This window comes from Canis lupus, chromosome 37 (assembly GCF_011100685.1).
Source record: "Canis lupus familiaris isolate Mischka breed German Shepherd chromosome 37, alternate assembly UU_Cfam_GSD_1.0, whole genome shotgun sequence".
NCBI lineage: Eukaryota > Metazoa > Chordata > Mammalia > Carnivora > Canidae > Canis > Canis lupus.
Window position 1 is genome coordinate 28,577,542 of NC_049258.1, and position 13,761 is coordinate 28,591,302.

Below are 13,761 nucleotides of genomic sequence, written 5' to 3' on the forward strand. Positions count from 1 at the left end.
ATATTAAAAAGAAAAAAACTTTTCTCAAATCAGACATCATTTTAAAATTGACTAAAAAGCTATCTCTGGCCAAACCAACTACTGCTGTGGTAGATCATATAGATGGCCACATTCTTCCCTTCTGTGCTGTACCCATGGCCTCACAATAGGACACTTCAGGTCTTGGCATTTAGAAAAGGGAGTCTATTTCACCCCCCACTTGAATCTAGCAAAATGGCCAAGGCCAACAGGACACCTTAAAAATACTTAAGCACTGGACTTGCTCTCATGCTGTTGGGAATCCTGCAACCACCATCATACAATGAAAACCAAGCTAGCCTGCTGGATGACAGACACTTGTGACTCCAAGGCTAAGGAGACTTGTGAGAGTAGAGGCTAGCCTATCAAATGGATGATTACACAGGAACAAGCCCAGGAGAGGTTGGCCAAGGCACACTAGAGCAGAAAAACTACCCAGCTGATCAACAGAATCATGATAAATCACTGCTGTTTTACATTACTAAGTCTTGAGATATCAGTTTATTACATGACAAAAGCTAATAGGCACTACAAAATTTTTAAAATCTGAGACTGCCCATAATTTCAGTTAAGTTTTCTAAAGTTACAGACTTATTTTGAATTATGATCAATATTCCAGAATAAAATATGAAGCTAAATGCTCATGTTTTCAGGAAGAGAAAGGTTTTGATCTTGGCAGGCTTTATCAACTTCAGAAAAAAAAATTTTTTTTTTCCAGAAACTATTTCAACAGTAGAAACGATTCCAGGCTATGAGTCACTTAAGTGACAGGAATAGTGAAAAATCTAAAGAGTTTGAAGAATGGCCTCACTGAATCATAACCACAACTAAATGACTAATACAGTCATGTGTTGGAATAGCCATCTTTATATTAATAAAATCATCTTAGAAGAAAAAAAACAGATTAAGAATGTTTTTGTTTTACCAAGATTCCATGTCTTAAAAATAATTGTGCTTACTACTTAGTCCTGTTAATACATCTGGAATTATTAGTTACAGTGATGGCCTTCAGCAACTGTTAATTCAAGTATCAACAGACTAATTAGATGCGGAGGGCTGAGTAATCTTAAAAGTGATGAGACTATAAATTACCCATTTAACTAGTTAATAAAAGAATAAATCAGAACCTGCACCCAATGTTCATAGCAATAATGTCCACAATAGCCAAACTATGGAAAGAGCCCAGATTCATTGAAAAATGGATAAAGAAGATGTGGTATATGGTGCGTGTGTGTATACACATGTATGTATACACATATACACATGTATACACACACATACACATACAATGTACTCATCAAAAAAAATCTTAAAAAAAAATCTTGCCATTTGCAATTACATGGATAGAACTGAAGGGTGTCATTCTAAATGCAAGTAAGTCAATCAAAGACAATTATATGATCTCACTCATATTTGGAATTTAGAAACGAAACAGGATCACAGGGGAAGGGAAGGAAAAATAAAATGAAATCAGAGAGAAAGAGACAAAGCATAGATATTCTTAATCATAAGAAACAAACTGAGGGTTGGAGTGGAAGGAGGTAGGGGGATGGGTAACTGGGTGACAGGCATTAAGTGGGAACCTGGGTGGCTTGGTGGTTGAGCATCTGCCTTTAACTCAGGGCGTGATCCTGGGGTCCTGGGACTAAGTCCCACATTGGGCTCCCCATAGGGAGCCTGCTTCTCCCTCTGCCAGTGTCTCTTACCAAAAAAAGGAGGGAACCTGATGTAGCGAGTACTGGGTGTTATATAAGACTGATGAATCACTGAACTCTACCTCTGAAACTAATAATATCCTGTATATTAATTAATTGAATTTAAGTTAAAAAAGTAAAAGTAAAATAAAAAGAATGTATCAGAGAAATTATGGCCACCTAATGCAGTAGTATAGTGGAGCATGTTGGGAGGTGAGCCCAGACTATCACCTCACTCCACCACTTAATAGTAATAGGCAAGCTACTGAACATCTCAAGATCTCTATCTCCATCTGGGAAAGGGCCGAAGAGAACATTCACCTTCATAGGGTGACAGGATTAAATCCATTTAATGCACATAGTATAGTGCCTGGGCATGTGGGTGGATGGATGGACAGACATGTAATGAGCACTCTATAACCATCATTATTACTAGTATTATCAAATCTTAAATACTTACTGGAAAGGTATAGGATTTTCCATTAGGAAAAACTACCTCAGCTGCTTCAACCCTTTAAAAAAAAAGTCAGAAATAAAATATTTTTTAAAAAAGGAGCTACAAATTCTAGAAATGTGTATGGTTAATAAGTCTCTCACTTGTTCTACAACAGTAACTTCAACATATTCAATCTATTCACGTTCCAACACTGCTGTCTGGATTAATCCTCTTAAATACACCACCACCCAGTATAGTGTCCAACCCACTATGGCTCCCATAGCTCTTGAGGCAGTGCACATCTGACATTTACTTCTCAGTGCTGCAAAGCATGCATCCTCTATGTGCTCCCTGCCAACACGGATACACATGTTCCAGGCTTTACCAGGGTGGTATGTTACACCATGAAAGCTGGACTACACAACCACTAACAGGCAATTCAATTTAAAACACAGACCCTGCCAATTTCAGTCCTGGGCTCTGTAGCGATATGGCTATTTTGAATTTTAATTAACATTCTGGAATAAACTATGATGCTGATACACAGCAAGGACCATTTAATTAAATATTTTAATTAAAAAATAAGCTTTGGAAAAAAATACAGGAATCCTACAGATACATATGGGATATATACTTCCCTACTTTTGTTTAACTGTTTGTTGTCTGTCTTTCCATGTTTACATCCTCAAATCCAATGATCCTTAAACACAGCTTAAACTTCATTGCCTCCATGATGTCTGCCCAGGTGCAATAACTGATCCAGCTAGCAATAACTTGCCCTTACAGCCACAATATTACTGAAACTTTTTAAAGTAGTTCTCACATTTTATTTTAAATAGTTATGCATAGACCTTAGCCCCCCAAAGAGACGATATGGTTCTAGTCACAGGAGCTGCATTTTTCATCTTTATATTTAGTTCAAGGTCTTAGTGCTTTGCCTTCAGAACAGGCTTCATTCAATAAAACCGTTGAATAAACTTACATAAACTGATTCTCACAATATTCACTGAACATGGTGACAATAACATCAAGAACTATTTTTGCCTGCAAAAAAAGAAAAAGATATTGTAATCTAAAAATACATTCTCTTCACTCAGATGAAGTGAAAATTTAGTCCTCAAACATCTAAAAATGATGCATATATGTATGTGTTCAAAGAAAAAAAAAAGGAAGTGGAATAAAAACTTGTGAGCTAAAGTAGGCCTAGCCTTATCTTCAGGTGGTCTGCATTTATTCGGTTCTCTGAGAGTTAACAATCCATGACTGAAACAAATCATTTACTTCCTCTGGCCCTCTCCCTTGGGTTCACCAAGTTTCAAGAGAGACAAATGGCCAACACACACACACACACCCCTTATCAATCTTCTAGATCTCTACAGCCAGTTACCAGGCTCCTGGCTCAACCAGTAGTTGAGTAAACTGACTTTGGGTAAGTTCCTTACCACACCTTTGTACCGCATCTTTATTTGTTAAGTGGAGATTATAAAAGTTTCTAAAGCTCATTTGGTTATTATGAGGATTAAATGTATTAATACATGAGCAATGCCTAGCACATTTAAGAGTTGTATAGATTAAAATTTTAAATTGAAGAAATATTCTTAGGAAAAAAACACAGTAACCTTATTGGGATATATCTAGGCTTTACTTTTATATATACACTTCACTATTTAAAGATAAGCTTCAGGGAAAGTACCTAAGGTCTGTTAATATAGGACTTTTTAAAAAAAATTATAAATAGTATAAGCTATATTTCTAGTATTTCTGAAGGTAAATAGGGCCATAAAAGTTACAATGGCGTCCAATCCTGTAAGACATACTGAATGCCATTTATGGCCCTATTTCTATAGGCCAGCCTTCTCCTGCCATTCAAGCTTATCTTATTAATTTGCTTGACTGCCACCTCACCCTATGCCTTGTTATCTGAAAAGAATCTTATGCTGTTAAAAAGTTTCATAGCAATCCAATCCAGTTACTAAAAGTGAGTGAACTAGTATTTTACATATTGTTGAGCTCATGTGCACAAACCCTTTATCAATTTTGCTAAGTAAAACTTCTTTACAGGCCGTTTCATTTTTAAAAACTTATTACTAAGTACACACAGGTATCAAATTACTCAGCATTTAAATTAAGCCCACTGAGATAAAAAAATTTATACAGCACTTATTCCATTCTCAGTCTTACAGTTAGGTATTAGCTGATTTCTCCCACTAGAGTAAGTTCCTTGACATGAAGAAACATGTAACTCATTAAGTCACAGCACTGGAAAGACAGGAGGTGCTCATTAAAGATTTATTCATTAAATGAATACACCATAACCAGGGAACAAAATATCTGTATCTTCCTAATTTTTTAAATCCTGAAATACATTCCCACTTACAAAATAAACACTTTAAAGTTCAGCCATCTAGTCTTGGCCCTGAACTAAAATGTCCTGTCTGGCAGTACAAACATAGAATTAGAAATTTACCTTAGTGAAGTCAGTTCCTGTGCATTCAATGAATACATTTCTAGTATTTACAGTTATTTTGGAATGATTTCCTGTAACAAACACAACACAACAAAACAATCAGTTTCAGAAATGTAGGTGCACTAAAAAGACCCCCAAAACAGAGAAACTACTTTTTCCACTTAGAGTACAGTAAACAGACAACTCAGAGGTAAGGTGATAATGCAATATTTAAGTCCCCACTGCAATCAGGAGAATAGAGAGAAAATAGTAACAAGACTTTACTGCATTCAGTGTGTCAGAGCTGCTCTGTCCAGCCCTACACAGGTTTTCTCATCTCTTCTCCACCACAACCCTATGATAGAGCTGTAGGCACGACTAAGATTCAGAGCTTTAGCTTATTGACCTGATCACATGGTCTATTAAGCAATAAGGCTACGACCTGGGTCTGGATACTCTGAAGCTCAGGTTCTAAAGCTCTGTAACAGCTAGAGTTCAACCTCAAGGAGGAAGAGACTCCTCCCATTGTGAATCATCTCACTTCCAGGAGGGTCAACATCTAGGACTATGACATCCTTAAATTTTGTATGTACATCCAAGTTGCCTCCTCAAAAGGGTCTTCACAAAGAAGGTAAGACAGTGAAATTCTGTTTAAAAGTTTTAACTATAAAACAGCAGGCAAGGCAGAATTTGAACCTAACCAAGAGAGTCATGGGCTAAAACCAAAATATCAACACTCTTTGGAGGAATATAACAATCTAGAGACTGGCACCAGTAAACATCTATGTGCTTATGATGAAAACTTATACATTTAAAAGTTACATAAAAATCACCTGTAAAATGTTGAAAAGAACTATTACACTAAAACCTACAAAAACCAGAGATCGCAGATTAAGATTTGATTGAGCAGGTCTAGAGTTCTATAGAAATGGTGAAGGATAAGAGAAAAAACAAAACAAAAAAAACCCTGATGCTTAAATAACTCACCATTGATGACTGGAGGCATTGAAAGGACAACACCATTGCTATCATAGATAACTGGGTATAGAGGTTTATTTTCAATGATATGTAAATAATGTTTAAGGTGGTTGTCAGTCTGAAAAAAATTAAGACAATCAATGTACTTCTAATGCTAGTTTATATACTTATCTAGTACAAAAAATAGGGGGTAAGTCAGAAAAACAATAGAACAGTCCCATATTACAGACAGCCCTACATTTGTAAGATTTTCTAAATATTTCAATATCCTTGTATACCTCATCTCCTACTAGGGAGATATGAGAACACAGCCAAATCGCTTTCCAAGAGTGAAAATAGATTTGCACTGGTAAGCCTGAATCATCTCAAGCAATACACAAACCATCACAAAACTGTTTACATAAATAGGAAGAAATCAGTGGGCAACTCAGGCCAAAGATAAAAGCTACTTTTTCTGAATGATACTCACTTATTTTTTAAGCACCATTAAGTAACTTTGGAATCATTTTAACTCCCGGAATCTAAAATGCTAAATAGTAGGAAGTAAACACATCATAATACTGTTTCCCACAAAAATCTACTTAAATTTTATTCTTTAATTATACCAAAATATGAATATAATGTGGCATGTTCTACTTCAGTGGTTCTCAATTCCAGCTGTACATTAAAATCATTCAAGAGGTTAAAAAAGTAATAAAACTATGCCCAGGCCCCACTCTACATCAAATGAATCAGTAGCTCTTGACTGGAGCATAGAAATTGTTTTTAAAAAGTACTCATTTACATCTCCCAAATTCCAAGACTTGACTTTGAAAGAATTTTCTTGATTTATGGAGTGCTATTTGCATAACATAGAAAAAACAATCGGGATCCCTGGGTGGCGCAGCGGTTTGGCGCCTGCCTTTGGCCCAGGGCGCGATCCTGAAGACCCGGGATCGAATCCCACATCAGGCTCCCGGTGCATGGAGCCTGCTTCTCCCTCTGCCTGTGTCTCTGCCTCTCTCTCTTTCTCTCTCTGTGACTATCATAAATAAATAAAAATTAAAAAAAAAAAAAATTTAAAAAAAAAAGAAAAAACAATCTACCTTGTATATGTTCATCAGTTCACAGGCTGTATACTCCTTGGTCTTATTTAGAGGCTTGAATTTGATATCTGAAGGTCGCTTTGCAGTATATGTAAAAGGGCCTGACAAAGTGTCCAAATCATGGGTACCAATAGCAACCAAGGCTCTTTTCCTAAATGTTGAAGGAAAAAAAAAAAGTTTTGGATATTCGAAAACAAATTCTAGAGCTCAAAGACCTAGGTTTCTTATTGACATTTCCCTATAGTAGCCTATTACTTTAAAGCAAACTCAGAAGAGTATGATGAACAAATTCCCATAGCATTGAAAGTAATGAGAAATTCTAAAGCTAATTAAAACACATTATTTCAGTAGCTACAGTAAATTCCTTGCCACTATGCTTTCCCAAGTACTGTGTTAATTAGGACATTTTCCAAGTGAACAACCCCTTTTTCTTTTAACCCATTTTCTCTAAGGGTCCTCAAGTAAACAAATGTTTTGTTAGAATAAACTACTAAATTGCTGTTTTTTGGGTTTTGTATATTTTCCTAAATTTTCTGTCACAAAGCTGTATTACCTTAATCATGGAAAAAAAATTAAGAACTGTGAATTACACTTAAAACTTAATATGTAAGGGAAGTTCAAAAGCTATTAAGTTCATTCTTTCTAGTTTATGCAGAAAGGACTTAAGGTAATTTTAGGTACTTACAGCAAGTTAATATTAGGAGAAAAAGAAAAAAATAGGGATATAAAATAGAGCCAGGAACAATGTTAATACTAAAGCAGAATCTTTTAAAGGCCTATAGCTTTAGCACAGAGAGTCACAAATTTGGCTCTAAGATTTCTAAGACAATTCAAAAAAAAAAAAAAAAAAAAAAAAACCTCGGTCAGAAATTATGGGTTTTCTTAAAATTTTATAAATTATGACATTAAGATTTCTTGGAATTAGCTTTTGGTGTATGTACAAATATATTTGCTTATCTATGCATAAGTACATATATACACCAAATAGATAAAATGCATTAGTAATCAAGGATTTTATTAAAGTCCATATTACATGAGTTATGAAATAGTTTTCAAAATCTGTAAAGAATAAATCTTGGTCACCCTTCAAGACTGGTAACAAAAACCTTAATAAATATGGGTAACTCAACAAAAAAACAAAAAAAAACCTGTTAGCAAGCACAAAAGCAGCACTACTTTACTCAATGAGTTATGTGCTCTCAGAAGATTACAACTCCAGAAACAGCAAAGGTTGAAATATAGAGTGTGGTAAATTTAGATACCAAACTCTAGATACCATTGCTTATTTATTTTTTTTTATTTTTTTTTTGATACCATTGTTTAGATACAATTGACAAATCCACGAATATGAAGGTCTGTGTTTTGTCTTGTTTTTTAAGACAGTAACAGTCCCTTAATTCTAAAACAGTATTCCCATAAACGATCACTAAATCTCAATTTCAAACCAATCATAAAAATAAATTTGAGATGAATCAAAGAGCTATGTATTTTGAAAAGCAAGAGACAAACATACATATACTTACAGAAGGAACCAAAAAATTATTCAAAGAAAATATAGGACAACAATGTGTAAAACTGGAGGATATCCCTTGACATGACACATAAGAGTCATAGGAAGACTGATAAATGGGACTATCCAAATTGAAAACTTTGGGGGCACCGGGGTGGTTCAGTCAGTTAAGCATCTGCATTCAGCTCAGGTCATGATTTCAGGGTCCTGGGATTAAGCCCCACATGGAGCTCCCTGCTCGGCAGGTAGTCTGCTTCCCGCTCTCCCTCTGCCTCCATCTCCCTGTTCGTACTCTCTCTCAAATAAATAAAATCTTAAAAAAAAAAAAAAGAAAGAAAGCTTTATATACCCAAAGACTGCAAGAGTCAAAACAAACTGAGAAAACACTTGTAATTTATGGATAGAAAAGGGTTAATATCTCAGACATATGAAAATACAAAAACTAAAAATAAGTTAGAAATCAAGATTTTACCTATTGTACTGGCAAAAATTTTAAAGTCTAACTGTGAAAAGGCAGGAGGAAGCTGAAAGAATTGAGAAGAACACTTAGCTGTTGCCAACTGCAGAGTTCCTACCTAGCCAAGTGTTTCGAGTTTGAGTCTAGCTAAGTATTCAAGAGTCTTTGCCTGAAAGACAAAACCACTCCTCAGAGAGAAAATCAAGAGCCTTATCCATAACATTCTGTTCCCCCTCATGAGGGGTACATAGGTACCCCTCATGTCCAAAAAGCAGTGGACATGAGGGGTACCCAGCTGGCCCAGTCAGAAGAGTATGCAACTGGGGCGCCTGGGTGGCTCAGCAGTTGAGCATCTGCCTTCAGCTCAGGTCCTGGGATCAAGTCCCACAGGGAGCCTGCTTCTTCCTCTGCCTACATCTCTGCCTCTCTGTCTCTCATGAATAAATAAATAAAATCTCGGGATCCCTGGGTGGCGCAGCGGTTTGGCACCTGCCTTTGGCCCGGGGCGCGATCCTGGAAACCCGGGATCGAATCCCACTTCGGGCTCCCTGCATGGAGCCTGCTTCTCCCTCTGCCTGTGTCTCTGCCTCTCTGTCTCTCTCTGTGTGACTATCATGAATAAATAAATAAAATCTTTAAAATAAATAAATAAATAAAATCTTAAAAAAAGTATACAACTTTTGGTCTCAGGGTCGTGAGTCTGAGCCCCACGTTGGGTGTAGTGATTCCTTAAATAAACTTAAAAAAAAAAAAAAAAAAGCAGTGGACATGAGAACAGAAATGTGACAAAACCAGTCTATAAAAATCAATGCTAAGATGACCCAGATTTTCAAATCACCATATAAATTTTAAAGTTCCTACCATAAAAAATATTCAAAAATTATGTGGAAAAGATGCACAGAACAAACAGATGAGGAGAAAGAAAGGAAAAGGGAAGGAAAAGGAAAAGGAAAATGAAAGGAAAGGAAAGGGAAGGACAGGGAAAGACACTTGGCCATTCAAGTCCCTTCCACTTCCCTTCCCATCCTTCCACTTCCCTTCCCTTCCCCTTCCCTTCCTTCCCCTTCCCTTCCCCTTTCCTTCCCTGCCCTCCCCCCCTTCCCCTCCCTTCCCTTCCCTTCCCCTTCCCTTCCCTTCCCTTCCCCTTCCCTTCCCCGTCCTTCCCCTTCCTTCCACTTCTTTTCCCTTGTTGCTCGCTGTTTGGCGCCTGCCTTTGGCCCAGGTCGCGATCCTGGAGACCGAATTGATCCCACGTCGGGCTCCCGGTGCATGGAGCCTGCTTCTCGCTCTGCTTCTCTCTCTCTCTCTCTGTGACTCTCATGAATAAATAAATAAAATCTTTAAAAAAAAAAAAAAAAAAAGGAAAGGAAAAGGAAAGGAAAAAGGGGGCAGCCCCGGTGGCGCAGCGGTTTAGCACTGCCTTCAGCCCAGGGCATGATCCTGGGGACCCTGGATCGAGTCCTACATCGGGCTCCCTGCATGGAGCCTGCTTCTCCCTCTGCCTGTGTCTCTGCACCCCCCTCTCTCTGTGTCTCTATGAATAATAAAATCTTAAAAAAAAAAAAAAAAAAAAAAAAAGGAAAGGATAGAAAGCGAGCGGCCCGTCTGCAGCCCCAGGTGTGATCCTGGAGATCTGGGATCGAGTCCCGCGCATCGGGTTCCCTACATGGAGCCTGCTTCTTCCTCTGCCTGTGTCTCTGCCTCTCTCTCTCTCAATAAATAAAATCTTTTAAAAAAAAAAAGAAAGAAAGAAAGAAAGAAAGAAAGAAAGAAAGAAAGAAAGAAAGAAAGAAAGAAAGAAAGAAAGAAAGAAAGAAAGAAAAAGAAAGAAAGAAAGAAAGAAAAACTTTTAATGGATTCTAAGATAAGGGAGGTAAAAAATTCACTGGACACTTCCAGCCAAGATGGAGTAACAGAGACTAGATTTACTCTCTCGCCCAAAACCACTATAAAAGGGACAAAAATCAGGAAATAGTTTCATGGGTGGCCCTGAACATCAGTCAATGAAGGGTAGCAGTCCCAGACAGATTGGAAATAAGTGAAGTGAGCCCCAAGACTATCCCCAGCTTACTGCCTGGAGGGGTTTCCACACTGTAAGTTAGGAAAGATGGACAAGGTTGGAGCTCAGTGGACTTCCTGAGTTGAGAGACATAACAGAGTCTAGGGAAGCTAAGACAGCTGGAGTTCACTGGCATAAGACTGAAGTGGAGAGAGCTACGAGGATTCTGGAAACTTGCAGAGGTTCCCCACCAACTCCCAAAGTGTTCGGCCAAGTGTTGATTAGTGCACGCAGTGAGAAAATTACCCGCAGCCAGGGAAAGACTCATCGGAGAAACAGTGTTCACGCAGACTGAAAACCTCACTACTTCATATGGGAATGGATCAAGTAGGCAGAAGGGTCTTGCCATAGAATTAGCAATTAGCACTACACAGAACATTGCTTAATCAATGGAGGGAAAAATAAGTCAATAAAACCAAAAGCTGGTTCTTTGAAAAGATCAATACAGTTGATAAACCTCTCCAGTCACCCTGATCAAGGGAAAAAAAACAAATGAAAAAGGTGGTATCACTACAGATACTAGATATTAAAAGGATAATAAGAGTACATCATAAACAACTTTATGCCAATACATTGGCTAACGTAAACAAATGAATAGATTTCTTGAAAAACACAAGTTTCCAAAACTCGTGCAAGAGGTTAATCAGGATTTACTGACAGGAAAGGACTCTAGCACACCAGAGTGTTAGGATGGGATTTATTTCTCCCTTTCAAAAAGCTTATGATTTCCAGAAATACCACATAATCAGAGGTTAACGCTGAATTGAGTAAATGCCTTCCAATTTACATAAAAATAGATTCTTCAAATAAACTTTGTCCAGAACAGATAATCACCCTCAACTGCTTACTTGCTTGTCAGAAATCTATTTTTCTTCATTTGAGATTATATTTAAATTTTTGTTTTGATTATTAGCTAACAGACTTTTTTATATAAGAACTAGGAATAATATTATTTAGAATCTGAAGAATTTTCTTTTCCCACATAAAGATGTTTCTGGAAATAGAGACCTACTGGTGTTTTATTTTAAAATATTCTACTCCAGAAGAAAATGTCCAGGGTCCCCTCCAATCCTGTCCCTAGACCATCACTTACATAGAAGCCTCTTCAATCTCCAGTTTACCAAACTGAAGTTACAATAAAAACTTTCTATTTTATTCAAGGAATCTATAACTTAATCATATCTTTTGATCAGCATAAGATATGCTGATGTACTTCAGGACCAATACAAAAAAAAAAACCCTGATATGTTGGCTAAAGCTTAATGTTTATCAGTAAGTAAATCTATAATTTCCATCAGGATTTCTTAAATACTGAAGTTAGTTCAAGGACTCCCACTGTTACCTTCCTTGACCTTGAGGAGTTCAGAAATTATATAGGTCTGAAGATCACTGTGTAAAAGGAGCACATGGAAAATGATGGATAGTAATGTTGAACAGTAGTAAGAAAATTCAGTTATTCAGAAGTCAAGTTTCAGGGCAGCCCCAGTGGCTCAGCGGTTTAGCGCTGCCTTCAGCCCAGGACCTGATCCTGGAGACCTGGGATCGAGTCCCAAGTCAGGCTCCCTGCATGGAGCCTTCTTCTCCCTCTGCCTGTGTCTCTTCCCCCCCTTTCTCTCTCTTCTCTGTGTGCCTCTCATGAATAAATAAGATCTTTAAAAAAAAAAAGTCAAGTTTCATCTGTAAATTTCTAATTATACTCAAGAAGTGACATCAAAACCAGAAATTTTTCCAAAAATGACAAGTCATATTTTAAATTACTCTCATTTAACACTTAGTAGATAATCCGCTACTAATAATTTGAACAACAAAAACACAACATAGAAACCAAGAAAATCTCTAGGACTAGATATTTCTTCTCTATATAGTACTCCAAACAGAGCTCTTATTTCTACATACATGTACTGTTTCATAACAGTAACAAACAGCTATCGGGTAAGATGTAAGCTTATTTAAATTTAGTTAAGCAAATTTAAACTCTTGTTATTCTCACATATTTAGAAATGTTCTGAAAAAACCTGCAGAGGAAGAAAGGAGGGAGGGAAAGAGGGGAAAAAGAGCAACAGAGAAGGCAAGGGGGAAAGAAGATGCCACCACAAACCTGCAAATATTCTGATGTAATTTCTCCTGAAGTTCAATGAAGCTGTCGTATCGATCTTTAGTGAACTTTATATTTCGTAGAACTGCTGCCACAGCATAAGGACGTATTTTAGCTGTCTGAAGTTCATTGTACCGTTAGAGATTGTCCATACCTGGGCTTTTCTAATAACATCTTGTGAAAGAAAGTTAGCTGCATTCTGATACGATCGCAAATTCACAAACAAGCATATGTACTCTTTCAATCAAACATATAGTGGTGGCAAGAGACAGTCACCCTTCCCGTGCAATTTACATTTCAGTAAAATTTCTGAAAATTTACTCAACAACAGAAAAAATTATCAACTATGAGCAAACTCCTTACAGGCTAATTTTATCAAAATAATGTCCCCCAAAGTTTCTTTAAACTTTATTAATATGCCATAACTTAATCTATCTCAAAGTTTTTTAAATAAACACTTTTTGTTATTTTCCAAAATGATTCAAGAAAACAAATGCTTTGCTTTCACCGGTAAATGAAAGGAACAAATTGATAGTTTTTAAGAGCTAAAGGCTAAATATAGGTCTATTTTTGTCCAAGTGATCAAAGAAAATTATATTTGGCAGAAAGATCAGTTTTGTTCCTTTCTCCTCCCCATCTTCTATACACAAAGGATACTTTTTAAAAAGGAAAATAAGAATCTATCCTTTATTACCTCTTCTGTGATGATCAATTTCTGGATTTCTCCATTAGGTGTTACCCGTTTATACACTGGAGCCTTTATCCTAAAAGGATATAAAACAAACTTGATTTTTAACAAAAAATGGTTGGCAAACTGCATTCTGTGTAAAAATATAAAAAATGAACAGAGCTAAGACAGTAGGTTGAAGTTATAGCAAACCGGATTTAGGCTAAATATTAAAAACAAAAATCAAACGTTCTAACATTTATGGTTGTCCAACAATGGTATAGGATGCCTCCCAGTAAGAAGTGTCCAGTCACTG

General features: G+C 36.8%; 1 protein-coding gene across 3 annotated transcripts in view; it reads right to left on the reverse strand.

Annotated features, from left to right (window-relative positions):
• Positions 1 to 13,761, reverse strand: part of FARSB (phenylalanyl-tRNA synthetase subunit beta) — a 69,225-nt gene that overhangs the window by 44,253 nt on the left and 11,211 nt on the right. For all 3 annotated transcript variants that reach the window (XM_038585870.1, XM_038585869.1, XM_038585871.1), the window contains 7 exons: positions 13,473 to 13,542; positions 12,782 to 12,897; positions 6,658 to 6,808; positions 5,582 to 5,690; positions 4,616 to 4,686; positions 3,131 to 3,192; positions 2,173 to 2,224 (listed from right to left, as the gene is read on the reverse strand). In XM_038585870.1, the coding sequence (XP_038441798.1) occupies positions 2,173 to 2,224; positions 3,131 to 3,192; positions 4,616 to 4,686; positions 5,582 to 5,690; positions 6,658 to 6,808; positions 12,782 to 12,897; positions 13,473 to 13,542 (631 nt within the window). The remainder of the gene's footprint in view (positions 1 to 2,172; positions 2,225 to 3,130; positions 3,193 to 4,615; positions 4,687 to 5,581; positions 5,691 to 6,657; positions 6,809 to 12,781; positions 12,898 to 13,472; positions 13,543 to 13,761) is intronic.